The sequence below is a fragment of the Psittacula echo genome (genome assembly GCF_963264785.1).
Source record: "Psittacula echo genome assembly, chromosome: 1".
Classification (NCBI taxonomy): domain Eukaryota; kingdom Metazoa; phylum Chordata; class Aves; order Psittaciformes; family Psittacidae; genus Psittacula; species Psittacula echo.
In genome coordinates this window covers 166,937,566-166,960,742 of record NC_137735.1, presented here as the reverse complement: position 1 = coordinate 166,960,742, position 23,177 = coordinate 166,937,566, and the positions used below count along the sequence as shown (strand labels likewise).

At 40.2% G+C, this 23,177-nt stretch overlaps 1 protein-coding gene across 1 annotated transcript in view; it reads right to left on the bottom strand.

Moving 5' to 3' along the window:
• The window catches only part of CELF2 (CUGBP Elav-like family member 2), a 377,904-nt gene that overhangs the window by 6,171 nt on the left and 348,556 nt on the right, over positions 1–23,177 (bottom strand). Inside the window, exons 11-13 of the mRNA XM_080630853.1 lie at positions 11,363–11,482; positions 5,559–5,756; positions 1,953–2,096 (exon numbers count right to left, since the gene is read on the bottom strand). Coding sequence (XP_080486979.1) covers positions 1,953–2,096; positions 5,559–5,756; positions 11,363–11,482 — 462 coding nt within the window. The remainder of the gene's footprint in view (positions 1–1,952; positions 2,097–5,558; positions 5,757–11,362; positions 11,483–23,177) is intronic.

The window sequence follows — 23,177 nt, the reverse complement described above, 5'->3', positions numbered from 1 at the left end:
TCCTCTGCCACTGCAGTAGTTTTTGCATTTAAAGCAGGACTCTCTCAGTGGTGGCAGAATATCTGGGAAGGAAGAATGAGAAATTAAAATGTTAGTGAAAGCTGACTAATGCCAAAAAAGGCAGAGGACTCCGCTATCCATTGGGTGTTGACCCCTCAAATGAGATAAGCTCGGTGCATCATTCTAAGTCAGGTAATTGTGTCCCATAAATCCAAATGTGTAAGCAGGTAATCAAAGAGTAAAGGAAACAGACAAAATGCAAATGTGGAAGTGAGCTGATGAATTAAGCCGCCTGCCCAAACTAATCTATATTCTTTCAGCAGTCACCACAATTGCTGCATTTCGATTAACGTACTTTGATTTGACATTTCATCATGATTCCTGCAGACCTCAACAATGATTTTATCACCCCAACATACTAACAGAACTGGCTCCAGATCAATAGGGAGTCCATTTCAATTCCACTTTTCAAATTTGCTACAGCCTCAGGGACTGCTTTAACCCACTGCAGAAACATGCTGGACTATATTAGTCTAGATATGAACAAGTTTTTGTAAAGCTTAAAGAGATGAATGCTTCAAAAATGAACTGAAAAACTAAGGAAAAATGCAGAAAGAATGTTACAACCATTCTCTGAAATAACTTTCCAAGTGTACTGAGGGTTTGTCTTTGGGTGAAAAACACTAAGATTGTGGCAAGGCTTGAATCTCAGCTCAAGTAGGTATTTCTGAGTAACTTGATGAATTCTCCCTGTGTTTTGGCAGTGACTATTTAAACAAAATCAAACCCTTTCAAGACAGGTTACAGTCCAGTAGCTGTGAGGCCCCTGAATGGCCTTGATAGAGACACGACCTTAGACAGACACGTTTTAACAAAACCTATATTTAAAAAGCTAAGAAACATGTATTATGTATGGTTCATGGGGACAATGCAAATGGGTACACTTTGGAATTAAGGGATGGTGCTGAGCTAAGTGCAGCTCTGTTGATACAAAAGAGTTTTGGAAACTAGGGGTTTGTTTGGACTGGTTACTTTTTTGTCATGTACAGTTACATTCCTTTACCCTGGGAAAGTACCGTCACTTTTACAGAAGCTCCAGTGTTTTAGGTCAAACCTTATAAAACTTATCTTTAAGAGATTCTTTTCTCTTCCTAGACCCTCTTCACGTCTTGTATAAGACCATAATTATTAGACCAATGCTCTAACAGATTGCCACTCACATTCTGTACTCCACTCATCAAAGCACTGAACTGGTGCATCTAGGCTATTCAGAAGACACCAGCCCACTTAATCAACCCTCGAACCTGTTTCATAACAACATATCACCTTCCCTTTTCTAGCAGCTCAAAGTGTTCTCTGGCAAACCTGACACTGATCTTGTGAAGCTCCCCTCATCCCTGCCCTTAAAGTAAGGTGAGATGCTACCTTCCGTAATACTGGACCCAACTGCAACAGCTGGAGCTGCATACCTAGACATCAACTGTCTATAACGCGTTCTGAACTGCACGTACACACCATTCAACCACTAATTGCAAAATCTTGTACTTAATTCAGAAGAAAGAAATTCCTGTAATGTAGAAGTAATGGGTTAAACATAGAGCATTTTTAAGTGGCTCAGCTATACAATAGAGAATAATTAGGTATCCTTAATAAGGCAGTTTAATAGTATACTAAATGACATTCCCCCACATAGGGCGCAATTAGTTTCATGTACTTGACACATTCATGCGAGATGTCAGACTGGAAGATTATTATTGTTTTTTCATATCCAATTTTTAGTTAGGAGTAGTTTGTCTGTGCATCTCCCCGCTCATTTGAGGATTAACAGTCCATTATTTTTGGAACGAGTTTCCAGTATGACATTTCTCACATTGCTGTTAATTTTCTTTCCTGGCCCTTTTTCAGTACAGTGCCTGTGGTTTTTACTATTTGATTTATTAAATTTGACATACCAAAGCACTTGCTCAGATTGGTCTGTTTGTCAATGAAGACTTTAGCAGAGATAACGTTTCCAAAAGGCATGAACATCTGCAGAATGTCCTGGTCTCCAAACTCCTGGGGGAGGTGGTAAATAAAGAGGTTTGCCCCTTCTGGACCTTTAGGGGAAAAAAAAAAAACCAAACAAAAAAGAAAATGTGAAAACAGCCATTAGAAGTGCTATACTTAATCTGTTTTTCCATAATACTTACTGAAGGTGATGGTCAGAAAGCATTTCACTTTCCAACTTTGAAGGAACAAAAGCAAATGGATCATCAAAGGAACAGAGCTGAAATGCAGCTCTTTAGAGCAACCTGTCTTGAAAAGTGCTTACTTGATAGCTCCAGTACAGAAGAAGTTAAATTGCAGCCTCTTTTTTCAATTTATACAAGTGTCTTTCAGTATAATTAGGGTTAGGAACACAGGTACACAATGTATTACTCTCTCACAGTACCCCAAGAACTGCACAAGGAGTCCTCTGCTGCATCAAACACTTGTATGAGTTTCTCAGTTTAACTCTAGTTGTGGAAACTTATGGAAATGAAATGAGATGAACAGATTTGAGTATCACAGATATAAACTCAAAGGGCAGGAAACTGGTGGAAATGGGAATAAAAATGATAAGGCAAAGCAAACCTTGTGACTTGGAAATCAGTGATGTCAGAAAGATACTCAGAATTAAATTTGTATTGACTCACTGCAAAATAACAGCCTTTTCTTTTCTTTTTTAATACAACTTCTCCCTAGAAAGCTGTCTCCTGGAATAAACTTTGTGAAGTAAGTCTTTTAAAAAAGTAGTTGGGTTGAAATTAAAATGGCTTTAGACAAAGCTGAGTTTGCAAGGAAAGACGCAAGCTCAAAGGTTCTTTGGATATGTTTCTTTCAGCTAAAATCTGGGATATGCATTATTAGTGCTGTTTGTTTAAGCACTCATCCTAGCACTAATAGGTTATTTTTTTCCTTAGCTCAGTTTCTGTGTTACAGTAACATACAGAAACGGAGCAATGGATGCCTGGAAGAACAGGATATTAAGATGGAGCCAGATGTGGCCTTCCCACGCAGACACCAGGAGCATATGTGGAACACAAAGGGAACAAACACTTCTGGCACCTAGAGTAGCCTGTTCAAGAATTCCCTTGCTTAATGGAACCTAAGTGTGTCCAAAATGTGATGTCCTTGGTTTTGTGGAGAGGAAGAGGAAAGCACGCATCAGATTTATGGACTAAGCTCTAGAACAGTCATGAAACTTCACCTCTCCCATACAGAAGAAACAGGCTGGCTGCTCTCTCTCAGCCTGAAGAAAAAGGTTGCAATGTTTGCCCCAGAGAAGGCAACTGGGGGGTGGGGGGAGAAAGTAAGTTTTTTAAAGAGAAAATCTTTTTTGAGAGGTGTGAAAAAGTAAGAGGAAAAAATAGAATCATAGAATCATAGAACAGTTAGGGTTGGAAAGGACCTTAAGATCATCCAGTTCCAACCACCCTGCCATGGGCAGGGAAACATCACACTAAACCATGTCACCCAAGGCCTCACCCAACCTGGCCTTGAACACCGCCAAGGATGGAGCATTCACAACCTCCCTGAGCAACCCATTCCAGTGCCTCACCACCCTCTCAGTAAAGAATTTCTTCCTTATATCCAATCTAAACTTCCCCTGTTTCAGTTTGAAACCCTTGCCCCTTGTCCTGTCACTGCAGTCCCTGATGAAGAGTCCATCCCCAGCATCCCTGTAGGCCCCCTTCAGATACTGGAAGCTGCTCTGAGGTCTCCACGCAGCTTCTCTTCTCCAGGCTGAACAGCCCCAACTTTCTCAGCCTGTCTCCATACGGGAGGTGCTCCAGCCCCTGATCATCCTCGTGGCCTCCTCTGGACTTGTTGCAACAGTTCCATGTCCTTTTTACGTTGAGGACACCAGAACTGCACACAATGCTGCAAGTGAGGTCTCACGAGAGCAGAGTAGAGGGGCAGGATCACCTCCTTGGACCTGCTGGTCACGCTCCTCTTGATGCAGCCCAGGATACGGTTGCTTTCTGGGCTGCGAGCGCACACTGCAGCCGGCTCATGTTCATTTTCTCATCCACCAACACCCCAAATAACTGCACTTATTTCTTCTTTCCACAAGTAAACCACGTTTTCCAGAAAATATACTTAAAATACTAATAAAAAATTTTTAGACAGTATTTTAGAATATATGCATGTGGCAGTTCACTGTGCTTCAGCATTTAATATATATAACATTTTTCTCTAGTACTTGTTTATCATCAGCCACTCCAGACTCTTCATCATTCCATCAGAAATCATGTTAAGAGACAAAAAATAGTTGTCAGTATTCAACGATGGAATTTACTCACTTTAACTTAACCCCTTGCTAACAGATACAAGATACATATATATAAAAAACAGACACAAGACATATATAACGAAAAAGACTTCATTTTAAAAGGGACACTGCCAAATCATAGTAATAAAAACTATATATATATATATGTATATATATATACACTTGATATGAACATTTATAAACAGAAAAAAGTTAAGATAGGAAAAAATCAAACTGTCCTCCACTATGTATGTTATAATGACACCAAACAATTGAATTCCAGTGTCAGCCTCAACAAAGTGATTTGAAAGACAAATGCAGAGAACACAAAAAAATTAGGAAAAATAGTTGATTAAAAAAAATCCTTTCATTTTAAATAATACAGGGTGTTTGCAGTAAATGAAGTGAAGAATTCAGAGAAAATACACATTTTAACTTCAGTGGCCCTAAAAAATAGCCAGCTGTGGGAATGCCAAATTTGTCTTCCTAGGAAACACATCCCATAACAGGACAAGATACTATTTTAAAAGAGGATGAAAAAAATCTCTTGAGGATATTATACTAGGTTTCTTTCCAAAGCTTAGCCCTGGCAAGAACAGCAGTGACAACACAGATACACTATTAGAAAGCTGTCCTTCTAGAATTAGCTGGAAATTAGGCTGAGAGAAAGCAATGAAAACAAACTAACCCCCCAAATGCCTGGGAAGTGTGCAGGGGAATGGAAGAGGGGAAAAGGGTAACCTCATTTTCCTAAACATCTTGTAATTAGTATTCATTTATTCTTAGCAGTAACTTCCTGAGCTTTATTTGCTGTTTGGCTGCGGGAGAAGGGGCAATCATTCACTTCCCCACAAGACCTGCAATTAAGCAAAGAACCACTCAAAGTGAAAATGGATCTTGTCATTAACTCAAAACCTTAAACCTAATCAGATTAACTCCGTTATCACAGAATATGGAAACCAGAAGAGAGAATGGCACCCATAAAGGGATGATTTTTTGTTAGCAGTGCACTTTTATGCAGTAGTTGGTAAATGCTTTTATAGAAGAAAGAACAGGCAGTGAAATATAACTTGAAGGACAGATGGTTAAAATATTAATTCTATTAGACATTAAATAAGGTAACAAGCCTAAACAGCAGAAAACTGAAATAAAACCTGAAGATTAAGCTACTCGAGGTAATTTGTTAAGCCTCCAAGAAGAAATAAACCTACGACACGGCTGTCTTGGCAGCACATAGCCTGCTGTGCTGTGAGTGGGCACTTACCTTCCTTCTGGCTGCCCGCAGCACTCTGCTGCTGCAACAAGCTCTGGCTGTACAAGGTGGGCAGCGCGGCGGCCGCATACTGCTGGATTCCTGAGTAGGCTTGGGTGAGCGCGTCCATCGTGCCGGCTGTACCGTTCGTCAAGCCTGTTGCGCCAAGTCCTCCGTTCAGGGCCGCCATACCTGAGAGCATTTGAGCAACTTTACAAAAAACCCAACAATAGAGAAAAGAAATTGCACTTGTTCATTAGTGCTTTCCGAAAGTCGTTGGTATTATATGACACTGACAACGACAGCAGTGCATGCAGCTCCGCACGTCACCAAATGGGACTGAAAACAAGGAAAAACACGACTTTGGCGCCAGGATCACTTTTAGCACAAGGGTTGCACAGTCAAATGGACTCACATGCAGCCTGCTACTGGCAAGTACTACAGCCCGGTGCTCTTGAAAGCCTCTCCCCTCCTCGACATCTCTGGAGGATCTCTGGAGTTGGGAGAGTGGGACCTCTTTGACCTGTATCCTTGCAAGCTGGCCAGTGGGAAAAAGCAGTCTGCAAGGAAACCCACTCTTTCTGACCAAGGTCCTTAGTAATGGGCCATGACCACACCGTATCAGAAGCGTTTTGCTTAAACAGAGTTAGCAGAGAACCCCGATAAACACCACTTTGAAATAACCCTCTGTACAATTATGGGCTTTGTTCCTTAGGTTTGTGACAGGAAGATGGACTGCGATGCTGTGTGCTTCCACCTTCCTCCTCCAGTTACTTCAGTTACTCCAGAAGAGATGAACATCTAGCACATCTAGAGTGACTGAAGTGCTTCATCCAGATCAGTTATCTTTCATGATGAAACAAGCATTTGGTTCTAGCAATGCCTTCTCACTGGAAGCAGAGTCCCTTCATTTTTTTTTCTTTAAAGCAATTCTACGTCATGATAAATAACAGATGAAGTTAATGGGGATAACTGCCAAAGAGGAAATTAGATTGCTAGCTGTGAGGAAAATGGCATCCTTCATCCATGAAAACAGTGTGGTCTGCAAAAGAAGTTTTACTACTCTTACTTGATGGTGGACAAACTTCTGGGCTACACCACCTCTCCATTTCTTCTAGGCCTCATCATGGCTCCTAAATGAGCCACACTGAATTTAACAGTGCTAGCACTTATTTTTGCAGAAATTCTAGAAAAAGCGAAATTTCTGTTAGAGCTGCAGTCTCTTTGCAGTTGAAGGGATGGCAGAGTTCAGAGCCTGGCTCATCACCCACAACTCTAACTTGGGTCAACTGGAGCAGTAAGCACCCATCATGACTGAGAGTCAGGCCATGTTTTCTGCACAACTAGCTGTCCTGTGCTCCCCAGTTTTTAGGTGAACATCCCATAAACAAAAGGGCTTAATCAGGCCCCTTGAAGTACAGTCACCAGAAAACTGGGGCACCAAGAACCACCAGCAACCATTAGCTGTGCACTGTTTAGTCGGCAAAATGATGGATGGATGTGACTGGTGGAGCCATATTAAGACCCAAGAGCTAGAAACACTGAAGAGAAAGAGAGGGCTTAATTTCAAAGCAAATAAGGGGTGATATGTAAATTGGAGAAAAGTGAGAAAATTAAGCAGAGGACACTTTATAGTGAATTAACAATGAACTCTATTAGACTGGCAAACAATCTTCAAGGAAACCTTATCACATGAGTAATTTAGGGATAGAAGGAGTACTGCAGGGAATTATCCTGCATTGACAGAGGAGGATAAAGATGCTGACCTACTAGTTTTCTTCCATCTCTTATGTAGATTCTAAAAGTGTATTCCTATGAGTCTTCGATAATCAGGACAATTGCTCAAGTGGCACCTTTCTGGCTCTACCAGAGTCTGTGCCAATTAAGAGAACTGTACTGCACAAATTATACTTTTTGATAATACTATAATTTGTCTGACTAAACACTTGACAGAGATGTGATATTCTTAGCCTTTCCTTAATAAAATGTCTCGCACTTTGAAGATTTCTCTTTCCCCTCCACTCCACTTCAGAGCATCGCTGTATCCTGATAGGAGGTACTGGTGCCACTGCTTTGAACAAAAACCTGTCAGAGCATGAGAGAGCCAATATTTGGAGCATAATGGTTCCAGTTATAAAAAAAAACTTGCAAACCAAGATAGCTTGTGAAGTATCTTATATCTAAAAGACAGGACATTTAGAAAATGAAGATTAATAATAACAACAACAACAATAATAACAGTAATAACAATACTACTACTGCTACTAAATAGAAAAAGATGATTTTTTATCTTGAGCCTGACCTTAACCTGCTCTGGTGTTTTTGTACTTAGGTTTGTGTCATTGCTCACATGGGTGTACACACAGCACTGGTTAAAGCCGCCTGATAAAGCTGTTTGTATCTGTCCTTTTATGATAGTGTTGAAATAACTTGATGATAGAGGAAGCATTAGGATAACATGTTATCTTTCATGAGTCATCAGCCTATTATATAAACATGCTTTGTGTTGCAGTGGCCAGCATCCTCCCCCTTCTTTCACCTAGAATCAATAGCCCCTTCCCACCAAATGAATTCAGATTAGCAAAGAGCCAGACAGCCCCAGCTCACTGCTTCTGGGAAGGGCTCAGCTATTGCTGCTGCAGTGCTCGTGTCTAAATACACTTGCCTCCTGAGCAAAACAGATCTGCAGAAAGCTCTCCACGTGTTTTCTATTCTCCCTTTTTACATTTTCATGAAATCTGCAAGGTCCAGCTGCAGTTACAAATCTCTGCCATCGCTTTATTATCTCTACCAATGCACCTCAGTCTGATATTGAACTCTGGTTCCTTTCTCACTTCTGTGAAATAACCTTTTGCTGTCTCTCATCTACGGCCTTCTACTTTTTTTGAGTTACTGTACATAATACAGAAGTGACATTGTCTGGCAAGTCCAAAGGGCTCTCAAAGTGCTTTCCAAAAACCTTCAAAACTGTCATGAACAGCTTTATCTCCATTTTACAGATGTAAATATGGGGGCAGAAAGGCTAAGTGACTGCCCTGGGTTCATAGACAAATATTGTGCCATAGCCGTCCAGTATCCTGAATCCATGGTCTTCTTTCTTAACTGCAATGAATCTCTTCCTCCCTCTTTATTAATTTTTCCTTATTATTCATCATTCTTTCTGTCAGTTCCATTATTTAAATTTACATGTCCAAAGGAGACATTCTAATGTTTTGTTGTTTAAGGTTTTAGATGCTTCCAAGCACAACTTAAGAAAGAGTGGGTGAATCCCCACATGTATGTACAACTGTCTCCAACCCCCTGGAGACACAATAACTTAACATACTCCACTTTCTCTAATTTTTAAGGCCTCCAGTTTCTACAATGCTTTTCTCCACAATGAGAGCACTATCTGTCTCCCCAGCCCAGCTTCTTTTTCATGGACCAAGACAGGATCCAGAAAACAGATAAAAGTCTCTTAGTGAGCTCAGGCTGGAAGATGTTCTTTTTGTGATTCTCACATACAGAGCAGGACATGGCTTCAACATATGCTCATTCAACATCTGACATGTCCGTGTAAATCAAAGCCCAAGCCCAGTGCTACCTTTTGATTAATTTTTGGGTTAAGCTCCACTTGTCTTGTGCTTTGGATCTCTCTTGTTAATTCCCAAATTAGAAGCATGTCACTCAAGTTCAACTTCTGCACACAGTTAATTCAGGAACATCCATAACCAATGAATGTTTTTACTGGAGAGCTTATGACCATGGCATAGTATGAAACATCAGACTTATTAAACATGGAGTTTCCTGAGGGCAAACTCCTAGGCAGGTTGGAGTGTGAACGACTGGATCAGACACGGTCACTAGGAAAAGCACTGGATCATCATTAAAATATATAGGGAAGGTTGTTGTAATTTGAACAATGCTTTGCTAACACTAACATCACAAGTACCTGAAATTGATAATAAGTGTCACCCTTTTGAAAGAAACAGTGCCACAACACTGTATTGTGTTGTGGGGAAGCAGTTTTCCCTCTTTAGATCTCTGTTATATATATATATATATATATACATAAGACAGACACATCCACATACATTTTGTAAGTGCTATACACATACAGATATTCCAAGCACATACACTCTGTTTGTCCATAAAAACATCCATGAATAAGATTTGGGACTGAAGCCACTGTTGGTACATGTCCATGGAAGTAATGGTGGCTTAAAACAAGCTGAAGTTTGGTACTAGGTTCTGAATACATCATTAATACTTCAAATGACACACGCAGATAAGTTTGCACACACACCACCTCAAAATACTTGCTGAGAAAACGTAAACTCTTTGCTTTTAGCCTACCAAGAACTGTTAAAAGCAGTGCAACAGAAGAGTTCCCACACAAAGAGCTCATAGGTGATACACTCTTGATCCACCTTGATGAAGGGGACATTATCTTGGAGTGCTCCAGTGTGCCTAGGTTCTTGGCACTTGTGGGAGGGAAGTAGTGAGATACCATATTCTGCTTTTAGTATTGTGACTTCTTATAAACCAAGTAAAGCACAATGACTGATCATCAGGAAAGGACATTTAATGATTTCTTACTTAGACAGGGTAGCTCTCTTACTATGAGAGCTTAAGAGAGATTTTCATGCATGCCATTTTCAGTGGCTTGCTTTAACACTAATGTAATAGTAAGAAAGGAAACTATGATCTTCCATTTTGGGACCTAATACTTACTTTTCTTACATTTTCTTGAGTCATATTTACTATGAGGTTGTTTGTGTGAAATACGCATGTCCTTGCCAGAAGCAAGACCTGTTTTACACAAGACCCCATGCACCACTCAACACTGCTACATGGACATCCATAAGCCCCCTTCCTTCCCAGATCCCAACAATGACAACCAGAGATCACAGAACAAAAAGATTGTGTGAGCAGCCACGTAACAGTGACAAAAAGGACATCATGCAGAGCATCAGAGTGAGCAAGAGATACTGAGGAGGACATCCATTCCTGGGGGTACATTATGACGGCTCATGGACTAGATAGATTCCTTGCATTGCAAAAGGAAATGCAAGGAGTAACAGCAGCTGAAAAAAATGGGAGGGGGGAAATGCAGCTGGACAAATCTCTTCCATTGCAGGCAAAGGTGAAGTCATCATAGCAGAAACAATAAATACAAAAAAATCCTTCTTCTTCAGGAAAATCTTGACCATGGCTAAGAACAAGGAAGAATGTTCTAACAACTACCAGCATCTACTTAGTTGGAGATGCCAGGGTTTGTTTAGGATGTCATAGGATTGATGTGCATGCTCTGGTACTGCAGGTGACTGACTACATCATTCTCTTATACTTGCCAATTAAAAGTCAAAGACTTGCCTTCATTTTTAAAGTATGTTGCTCTCAAGTCAGCTTTATAGTTCCTACAGACATCTGAAAAGGACTGCCTCCACGGCAAACATCTTTCTTATCCCTATGTGTCTGAGTGAGGTTTTGTACATTGGGCGGTATACCTGTTGTTAGACTCCCTAAATGACAAAGGAGCCTCTGCTATAGCCTAGATAACCCAAATCCCTGGTGACATTTCTTTTACTTTCCATACACCCTGCAAGAAAAGGAGTCTTTGGGCAGGGACCCAAGTGACTTCACTTTGCAGAGCAAACTGTGTGAAACTAAAAGACTCCAGAACTGCATGTGTACCATGAATGGAACTAGATCAACTTGACCCCCTTATTTTGTATATAGATCAAAAATAATCATTTTACAATTGATAGTTTTTGTGGAATGATTATTGGGAAAGGCTGTCCACCACAGCAGTAAATACTCACTGTTTACGGTACCTGCTAGTGCATTAATATTATTCAGTCCAACAGTGGCTCCAGCCAATCCTTGGAGAGTACCCAGAGAAGTCAAAGAATTCATGGCCGCACCAGCTGTGGAATTAGCAGTTGATGCAGCCACTGAAAGGAAAATAAAAAATGAACAAAGGCAAAATTAAGGCCATATTTTGCTTATTTTAGTTGATCACAAACCAGCTTACAATAATGCTGAGCACAACAGGGTTATTTGCAAGAAAAAGAAAATGAGACCAACAGACCAACCTTGTCCAAGATAATTAATAGTATGATTGTTCATGGAGAGTGTTGATGAGCCTTGAGCTGCAAAGGCTGGATCACAAAATTTAGCATTGTGCTACTATTTACAAACATAATACAGGAACAGTAAGTATGGAATCAGTCAATTTTGAGAAAGTTTGTCTATCAACCCAACACCCCAGGCTGATGAGCTAACCAGGCTATTGAGATTCTGTGACATTTTAAAATTTATTGTTGAAAAGAAAAATTAGTAATTCCATAATATAGAATATACATATATATAAAATATATCCTATATATTCTATATTGTAAAATAGAATTAGTAATTTTGTCTTAAAACAGCTTTCTGGTTTGGACACCAAGTGTTATAAGAGAAATGTTAATTATTCTAAGTGAGACACTATGTTGTTATGGATCTGCTCTAGGATTCTGTGTGAACATCATTTAAACCCTTGAAGTTTACAAAAAGAAGAATGACCAACCAAATGCAAAATATACCTGCTGTCCATTTTAGTGCAGGCTTTTAGCCTGGCCTTTGTACGTAACTAGTCATGTATATGCACCCTATAAATGATAGATACTATATGCATCCCCCGAAGCTCTACAGAGGCTCAGGTGGAGCAAAGGTCCTTGCTGCTACAATGCCAAGGGAATGATAGAGGTGGATGAGATGAATCTGTCTAAACTACATGCTTAAGAAAGGAAAAGACTCATTCTCTTGTCGTAGGAAAGTAATAAAACACCTTAGAAAGAGCTATAATTTAGGATAGGTTGGATAAACTAGAAATGTGCATCTCTCATAGAAGGGCCTTGAATAACCAGTGTAAACACTTAACTTACAGGTAGGTAAAGTTATAGCAGATGAATCACACTCATAAAAGCTGCAGAAGCAATTAGGTTTTTAGCTTGTCTCCTGAGCGCTACTTTAGTGTATCAATCATAAAGACTTTCTTTTCCATTATAAAGTTGCATTATCTTCTGAAAAGTGAACACTTAAAGTCAGAGTTTTGTTGATGATTTACTGGAGGCACATCATGTCTACACAGTCCTTTTTTGCTCCTGTTCATTACCTATCTGTGAAACAGTTAAGACCACTTTTATCTTGATGCTCTTTTGAGCAGCTGAACACATCAGATTAGTCAGTGAACCCTCAAGAAAGTGAAGCCTCTGCAGTTGGCAGTATCCAGTTAGGAAAGCAGGAGGCAACTTTTTCACTCTATGGGTGCACCTTCAAGATTTAACCTACAACCAACCTACCATTACAACCTGAAGACCCACCAAAGACAAGCCTTAGCCTTCATAAGGCCTCAAAGTACAAGACTCTCCTAGTGCAGGTGAGGTTTCCAGACTCTGAGGCACTTCTTGTCCCCACTTCCCTAGCATCTGCAATGTTAACTTGAGTAATTGCATATGGTGCAGATAGAGGCAGCTTTGGTTATTCAGTCTCTCTCCACAAAGCGATAAGGAGCCAATAATGTCTTGATTTTTAAAAAAAGTAATAAAAAACCAAGTAAAACCCCACTTTTGTCAGATAATGTTAGCACCAACAGAGAAGAGAGAAAAAAACAAGCCTGCATGAAAGCCAGTGAATTCCCTGTGACCAATACTGCTCTGTGTTTCTGCTCATGTTCATTAGCAGATCATTTAAATGAAGTCCATAAACCTCAGATTTGAAGGATTTGATTGCTTTTGACTGGGCTGAATTCCATCCATTTTCTGTTTCAAAGGATTACTACCCTTTTCTCCAGAGGTAACAAATATATTTAAGAAATGAGAGAAACAGGGGCTAGGAAGCTGCCTAAAAATTACATTAAAACTGAGGGCAAATAACTCTTGTGAATGAGAGCCACACGCTTATGGACTATCATCACATCCGTTGGAGAAGGCAGAAAAACCTGATTAAATCCTTTCCTTTTGCACACCCCACAGAGTGTGTTGTGATGGCTCTTATCCTGGTGTCACTGCTCGAACACATGCTCCAGTATCTGGGGCCAACATCTCTTTTCTTTTATTCATATCAAGTTTCTCTGTTCCATCAGACAAACATAGAGCAGGTGCCTCAGTGATTTTCCCATTTGAAGTTACAACGCAGATTATCTAGTTTGCCTAAATAATGCCTTGGCATATAATCAATGTGAAATACTGGTTGGAGCACTGAAGCGCTTCAGAAATCAGCTTTTTGTTGTTGTGGCTATTTATTCTGCTTAGCAGTGATCTGTCTCTCAGATCCACTGGGACAATACCTTTTCCTCTTTGACTTATCTCTTTGAGGAGAAAGAAACTGAACAAATTGTGTGGTTCCCATTATCTTATTGAACATGGGGTGAACAGAAATGGAGATACTTTTGTTCAGGCACGTGTAAAGGACAGATTCAGCACCTTGCTCTTTCCTTAGAGGCTCCACACTAGTTATCTCCTTCTCTTTGACTGAGACCTGCATGTATGAAATAAAGATGAAGACAGTGATGAGCTAAAATGCTATCATAAAGGGGCCATAAAAGGTCCAAGATATTAAGAGGAGAAAATTTCTCAAATTAACAGGTGAAGCAATGGTATTCCTTGCCCCCAAAATACTTAATGGGACATGGAACAGAAGTTAACAGGTCCTACAAGAGTAGTGGAGTCTTAGCCCTGCCAAAAGTTTTTACCTCATGTGATCCCAGAACATGCTAAAATCCATCTAAAGACAAGGACTATGCTTCTCCTGTCCTTTACCTGCTTCTAGTTCCTTTCAGCTAGAAAATTGTAACACATATTGAACCAAAGGGGGTTAAAAAAATCACATGCCTTGTGGTAACAGTAGATTGACTGCACTCTTTTGGGGAACCTGTATAACTCTCTTGTGTCAGCAAAGCTCTTGGGCTCCACAACTGCTCAGAGTAATGGTAAAGGAAGTATAATTCACTGTCACAATAGCGTTATACTATATTAATGTGTTTTAGTTGTCCAGATGACAAAACCAGATTGGATACCTACAGAATTTATAAATTGTTTTTTACCAGATTCCCCTGCTACCAAATAAATTAAAAGAAAACATGTCACAGCTCCCTCCATCCTCTATACCAGAACATTGCTGCTCTGATTCATATCACTTCATAGTACTGCTTAATAAACAGTAAGTATCTCTCTCCAGGTACTTAGACAGCTTGATGTATGGAGCTGTAATGCCACTAGGAATTGCCCTCTTTGTGCTACTGGTGCACCAGTATTTGGTGCAACAGTGAGGAAAATCAAAACACACATAAACAGTGCAAAGGACTTGGGCTTCTGCTGCCACTCTGTGTGGCACACCCTATATCCACAACATTTGGTGTATCATTTTTCCCTTTATACAGGGAATTTTATCCTTGCCTCCTTAAAACCTATATATGTCAGGGACTCCATACGTTTCTGGGCAGTACAAAGTGAGTTAGCTAATACTGAAGCTAGGGGGAGAGATTCAGCAGACTGGAGCTGCAGCCTGATGAATGCTGACGGAATATACAACAGTTGGTGAAGAACGGAGATGCTTTTTACCAGCTGCACAGATCATTCCCTCATAACATTAAGCCCTGGATAAACATCAGAACATGATAGATAAGATTTTGCCTACTCAAAGGAACATTTTCCTCTCTAACATCAGTCATGGAATAAGCCAACAACCTTCTCAAAGAGGCTGTTGCTCAATCAGAGACTAGTAGCAGGACTTACAGGGTTGAATCTTTTGGCTGTTGTTGCAAGAGTTCAGACAAGATGTTCATCAGATTCCCCACTGACCTTAAGAATCTATTAATACAGGAAATAGTATCACAGCATTGGATAAAGAGGTCAGTTTAACGTGTGAGAATAAAGAGTTGTCCAGTAACCCATAGAAACATCTGCTCTTTCCTGCAGGTACACAGCATGCTGGCCACCTGTTGCTTTCTCCATCCAGGCCACACACAGAGACTTTACAAAACACTTTAGCATCTCCAACCATGAAAGGTGAGAAGGTTCAAAACATTTATTTCACTATTAGAGACCTTGTGGCTTCTTCTTCATTGACCACTCTATTCCCACATTTCTGTGTCAGTCTCACAACTTCATCTTTCTTCCAAACTCAACCCCACTTTAATAAACATCCAGAAAACTTCAAATAATACAAATAATACCATTAAGAGGCTGTGAAATGGAGAAAGGCATTGCTGCAGCCCTTCCCCAACATCCCTCTAATTCATTCACAACCCCAGCCATTTGATCTTACTCTGCTTCCCCAATTTAATTGATGAAACTTTTGCTATCAGCTTCATTATGAATAAAGAGACTTGGCCTTTGGTTAACATATTCTTTAACAGAGCTCTCTTTGATACAGAGAACACATTTTCATTTGGAGTGGTTGCTCTACACAGTATAGATATTTGTGTTTAACCAGTAATGTTGCATTCATAGAGATATTTAAGGCTGAAAGAAGCTGGCATTTTCAACTATTCTCCTCAACACATTTATTTCTACATGTAAAAGGTTATAACACCTTTTAGGTCAGAGATATTTTAATAGAAATCTAAACTAGCAATGAGACATTCCCCTTTTAATTTAAGCAACATTTCAACACAATTCCTAAAAACTCTGCCAACCTAGAAAAACAAGCGGTATTAGCACAGAAAATTTTGGCCATTCTTTTGGCTAGCTTATGTCCATAGAGTCACGATGATTTACAACATCTGGATTTACATCAGCTGGAACACTAGATTCAGGATAACAGCATCTAGGCAAGGCAATGACACGTAAGTATTTCTTTGGCTTTGCTGTGCACACTGTGGATGGGATTAATTTCCCCACCTTGGCAGCCTCATTGTTAGTTTAAGCTGGTCTAGTCAAAACTATTCTTTTGGACAGTCTCTGAGTTTGAGACCTCCAACTCGGACACCCTACCTTTAGATTGCTATCTAAGGATGGAATTGCCCTCTGGAAGTGACCCTTCCTATTGGTTGAGACGGTGAACTCAAAATAGACATAGATCATTCAGAGAGGCAATGTTTTGAGGGATGTTTCCTGCCCTTCTTGTTGGCCACACATTGTACTAACAAGCTGGTGATCTGAAAGTGATGGATCTGCTTCCATACTGCATGCAGAATCAATGCCAAACCATGAAAACTCAGGAGTCTGAATGTAATCACCTCAATCAAATCTCAGGCTCAGAGAACTGCCTGATTTTGGGCAATTCTGATCTAATCTGCAGAGGATCTGCACTGTTCTGTTAAGCACACCCTGTCACAGAAAGGAGCCAGACAACACGGACTTGGGCAGTGTGACAGTATTGGTCATACAAAACAGGATGGCCTTGCATAAAAGCAACAGGATGAGCTGAATTATTAGATGCTATTGATGCCTTTCCCAGTTCTGCCTCAAACTTCTTGTGCTGCCCAGGATAAAGCTCTATATTTTTTTGTGGCATGACAGGGTTAATTCTGCTTCTTCCCAGTCACTGGCTTGTCTCTTAGGAAGCCACATCTTGGAGATACAGGCACATTCTTGTCATGCCTATTTACCTCCTACACCTAAGACCAAGTAGTGCTCTTGACAGGATTTCTCAGTGTTCTGAAGTAAAAAACCCCACAGGCCTATGTTTGTCTGTACTAGAGCCTTGGGCAAATCCCACTCCTCTCATGTCCCAGGGCCAGTGTATAAAATAAACCCTCTTCCCCAACAGAAGAGGTCAACTAGAGGGTCCAGGGAGGCTGCCTGAGAACTTGGTGATGAAATGAAGTACTGGATAAAGACTACATCTCACTTGCTCTGAAGAAAAGAACCTGTTTGAATCACACAGGTACTGCTGTGATTTAGCAGAGGGGTGAATTATATTGTGTAGCTGGCCCCATTCTTTCCTTAATTTCATTAGTAAATGCCTAAGTTATAAAAGAACTCCAATGACTTCTCGGCAAAGTCATATACCACAGAAAAAAAGAGTCCCTTTGGTATCTCCATAGTATATATGCTAACTTGGCACTATTCTATGGGTGCTGATATGCAGTAGGCTGTGTGTACAGTCTCCCCATTCCTCTTCACCTCATCCTGTTCCCTTCCTCCTCTTCCAACACTGTCGTACTGTCGTACTGTCTGGAAATGACACACAGTCACACTGCGGGCCTGGGACTAAGGTATTAAGAGTATCAAAGATGAATTTCAGAGATAGTAAGTGAAGTTTCCTTTTGTAAACACTGATTTGGCTTTAGGGCAGGACTGAAGGAAAGAATGGGCAAAGAAAATCAAGGGCAGCTTTAGCTCTCTGCCTGCATAGCGGGTTGCTGTAAACCGTCACTCACCTCATCCATGTGAAAGCAGCTCATCTTTCTGGAGCAGAACCAGCTTTCTGGCGCTGCAGAGCTTTCGGTCAGCTCCAAGACTGGCCTAATGACACTGGGGCTTTCCATACAGAGATTCACAACAGTAACTGTGTCAGCCCTGCTGACAGGTTTCCTTTAGGCAGCTCTTGGTTACACTCCGCAATTGCCTGTCACTACCTAATGCACGGCACAACAGGAAGCTCAACATTTACTTTGATATCAGCTACCTGCTTATCTCCGCTCGGCTGTGAACCACAACTTTGTTCTTGTTGTTTTACTTAATGGAGAGTTTAATAACTCTGGTTAAGACGATGTAGTAGTGCACCAGGGATCAATGTTACCTGCAAATTTAAGGTTGAGTATCACTATGACTTCAAGCATGAGAAGTTGCAGAGAAAACATGTTCTCTTCTGGGAGAGACTCCTGTCAAACCTGAATTGTTGGTTGTCTGAGTCCAGAATCCTCTTTCTTGTACTGAGTTTGGGTGTATTTCTGTTTTTCTGCTGCCATCCTGAGCTCACTGACTCCAAGGGCTAGAAGAAATAGATCTGACTGAAACTGCTCCTGACTAAATGACTGCCATTCAGAGGGATGCAGATGGGCATACTTGGCCAATAGGAACCTCACGAAATACAACAAGGAAAGATGTGAAGTCCTGTACTTGGGAAGGAATAATCCCTTTCAGTAACACAGGGTGGGTATGGATGGGCTGGGAAAAGGACCTGGAAAGATTCTGGTGGGAGGTGGCCATAAGCCAGCAACATGCATGCCCTGGCAGCAAAGAAAGCCAACAGCATCCTGGGCTATCAGAACAGGAGAAGAGCCAGGAGACCGAGGTGATGTTTTCTCTTTATTTGGTGCTTGTTAGGTCACATCTAAATATTACATCCAGATTTGGGCTCCTCATTGCATGGAAAACATTGATCAGCTGGATGGACTTCAGTAGAAGGCCAGCAAGATGAACAGTGGCTCAATCTTCTAGATTTAGCAACGTTCAAGAGAAAATAAAAACATAGTAGAAGAACAGAAAGAAAGGATATAAGGAAATTATGCAATGAGAGTAAATTAAGTAAGAAAAGAAAATAAAAAAGGTATTTTAATATTCCTAACATCTCCTCAGTCAGTGACATAGAAAAAAAATATAAAGAGTTGGGGAGAAAAGAAAAAGAAATATTAAACTCAAATTAGAAATCTCTAATTCTAGCAAGTTGAATATAAAATCTTTGTTTACTACCAAAAATCTCTTGGGTAAACAGAATATTTGTTTGTCCCTTTCTTAGTATGAGAGGCTGAGAGACAACACTGGATTTAAGGATAATCAGATTAAGGCCGTGTTGTCTCTTTTCTTTCTAATCTTTAGTTGGAAACCCAATGATTCTGGAACAATGTCTTGCAAACTGTATCCAACAAGACAAACACTTGCTGGTCTGAGTGAAAGACTAAGGATATTGGAATCTATCTTGAAGTATTGGAATATATAATGGAGCATATTAGATAAAGTTTAGTTGTGTTGGACAAAGTCTATGCAAAGCTTCCAACTTTGGTCTGACTTACTTCTTTACATCTTAAACAGAGAAGAATGGCACTCAACTATAGGAGGTCCTTATGTAGTGGGGTATCTAGACCACCAGTCTGGTATAATACAAGATTCTGGACAGATCTGTTTAAAGTCAATTGATAAAGGTGCACTTACATAGTTACATAGCACTAACGATGATTGTTTTAAAGAGATGGAGGAGATTCACGTGAATGAAATGTCTCTTATGGAAATAAGGAACGATTCAAGTAATGATGCAGTTTATGAAATGAAGATTATAAACATGGGTGTGGGGGAGAAGTGGGTAAGTCAATCACACCAGGCATGCGACAGTGCTCTCAGGAATTTGCAGTTGCGTTTCTGTCTGAAGTGAGCACACTCTACGGGCTCTGACTGCATAAGGAACATTTTAAAGGGGAAGAATAATTAAGCGATGACAGAGGCATCATCATTATTAGATAATCACAACCCAGGGGCATTAACAAACGTTGAGTGTCTCTAATCCCACGGGGTCTAATTATTCTGTGATAATAACCACACCTCCAAGTTTTAATTTATTCTTGAGGAGAATCTGGGGGGGGGGGTGGGTGGGGGAAAGAGGGGCATTTTAATATTTTTGCTGAAGGAAGATGCAGTTGGCCTTTCAAAAGGGCTCATCAGTATTCTAATCCAACCAGCATGTGTGACTGGCATTAAATTGTCTGCCCTTTACGGTGATCTCCAGCCAATCTGAGTATTCACCCTTGCACAAACTGCTGGTGTCCCAGCCGCTAATATAGCACGAGCATGCATTGGTTTGCAGGGCAATTTTTTGGAAAGGACAGGTAGATTTTTCTGCTCTGGGGTGGTTAATTCTCCATAGGCTCCTCTGCCAAACATACTGCCATTGGTGTGGAGAAAGAAGTGAAATTTGCTCATTTTCTGGTATCTTGGAAGTCCTGTCTGACATGTCAAAAAGGAAGATTCTAGTAAGTTTAAGTGCTCTACTTGTGCTTCGATAGAATAAAATAGAAGTGACAGACACACTCCAGGGAAAGAGTGCCAGAAAAGTGAAAGAGCAAGAAAGAGTCGGGGGAAACAAGAATGACAATATAGAAAGACATACACTAATGTCACAGCCTTTCTCAAATGTGTCAGTGTCCCTCTATTTCTTCACTACTCACAGGTGAACAATTCCTGTGAAAGATTGTCTGTATCTTCTCAGGGTATAGGAAAAGAGAAACACAAATTCAGAAGAAGCCGAAGTCTTCAAGAACTGGACACTAACTTTAGACTCATAAATCCACACTCTTTGGTAGTAGATGGGTCTTTGAGAGCTAAGGAAGCTCCATGACCTTGGGACAAGCGAAAATCAGGGTCACTTATCCTAATCACTTATTTATATTAGAGCCTAACTTGACATTTCTAGTGGTCTTGAAATTACAATCTCTACACCAACCACCTTCCACAGCAGTGCAAAGGAGAGAAAGCAGAGCACACAAAGGTTCTACAGCTATCACAGACAAACTTATCAATCAGCTGGTTATTTTCGTAGTTTTCTAAACTTATCTATCTAACAGAAGGTATTTTAGGAAACAACAGTTTATTGATTGGGCATATCCTTCTGAATCTATGCTATTGTGTGTAACAGCACCTTTTCCTGTGAGATTATGAAGATGGAAAGAGAGGGTAAAAAGCGAGTTAATATTCTGGGCCAACTCCACAGTGATGCTTTTGATTTGTTGAAATATATTGCTCAGCGAAGACCATCCACCTCTAGTGTAAACTAAAAATCATATATCCTATTTCAGCTCTGTGCCTGCAACATATCATGCATTCTCTCCAGCAGACTACAATGATAAATTGCTTTTGGTTTTGGGTAGGAAGTACTTTAAAGAGAGGCTAGGGAAGAAAATAATACGGCACAGTGGACTGGCTTGGGTTAAACTTCATAGCTGGCCATTAGATACTTCCAGCTGTAAGTCAAACTGAAATCAAACCAAATTGAAACGCCACAATATGAAGAAAACAAAGAATAATTACTGAGCATTTACGACTGTTTTACTCAGTGGGGCCAAAGGCTATGGCCTCTGTCCATCAAAGCACCACTGAGTTGACATCAAAACCGGAGCATCAGCATATCTACAGGGAACTTCCAGCTGTGCCTTCATGTTTATTACTGCTACCTCACACAATCTGGAGCGAGCTGTTGTTTAGGGACTCATACTCCGATGCTGAAATGACCTCCATGTGGAGCCACTTCAGCATACAATCACTTCTAAATCACTTCCCAAAGAATTTCTGATCTAGAATCAATAAGGCTCTACTTGAGGCCAGGATCTTCAGCCTGGGTAAAGGTTCCTTCACACTGCCCTCTATGTGCTTGCAACATCTTTGATGTACTTTCATTGCTAAGCAATTACAAACAATAAGCGTCTCTCCATAAAAAAAGGAGTGTCATTGAAGTCCAAGACTATAGTTCAAGGTAAGCAATGTTTTTGTTGCAGGAATTCTAATCATATGCAATATGGCAATTCAAATTCTAGTACATGGGAGAGCATGGCCTGATTCATCTTCATCTATCTTAAGATCAGGTAAACAGTCCTTGGGAGGTGTTTGTCTTTCCATTGCAGCAAGATGTGCCTAAAAGATCTGTTTACCTCAGACACTTAGGAATCCTACCCATGGTATTTTAGAATAGAGATGAGATAAACTATATATTGAAAATTTGAGTCTATAGGTAAAGGAAGTATGAGTCCAGAAACTGCATGAATAATAATTCCATGGAAGAAGGGATTTTTAGGGGGGTGTGGAAGCACAACCTCATTGCAATAGTACACCAGAAGATACAGTGATTCAGCTCTGTAAGCCCCAGAACTCAAGGATTATCTTGTCTCATGTAAAATTACTCAGCCAGATCCTTTGCAGACCATTTGTAAGGTTATATGTAGTGCAATGTGGACCTGGTTCTTTTCATTCATATTGCACTTTTGTTCCACGAACAGCAAAGGCAGTCAAGGGTTTACTTTATTTGGTTTTAAACCCATGCAGTTGTTGGAGATATTTTTTGCTTGGCCAATGCATAAAATAAATCAGCTGCCCCATATTCAAACAACTAGCTCTTCTCAGAAGCAATGACTGAAACAATTAGGTTTAAGACATTCATAAACTCTAATTGCCATTATGTTCCACAATTTATCCTGCCTTAGGAAAACCAGCCATGAGTATCCACGGACACACACACAATTCAGTAGGGTTGAAGGAGCAGTGCTGGCAGTAGGAAACCTTAAATAGTTGAAAGCTCATTTGAATGCATGAGTTTTGCTAAGATTTACAGCATTTCTTAAATAATATGAACTCCAGCACATTTTCTGGGCTTGGAACTTCATGTAAGATATATAGCATATACACTCACATATCTACCTGTGTAGCCAAGCTGATAGAATCATGCTTCCTTTGTAGAAAACAACCCTGAATTAACTTGAAATAGTACTTCCAACAGAAAGGAAAATAGCCTTCTTTACAAATTGGGATTCTTGCGGCTTGAAATAGAGATTAAGAGTGGGGCAGAGAGACACTCACAAAACGTAATGCATTATAAAGCATTATTTGTTTACTTCAAGCAAAGTAAATCCTGAAATGTGCTAAGGCAATGGATTTAATACTTGAGGAAGACCATAATGTACTAATGTTTAAAAACCAAACATGTCTCCTGTTGAATTAGATCCTACTAATCCATGGT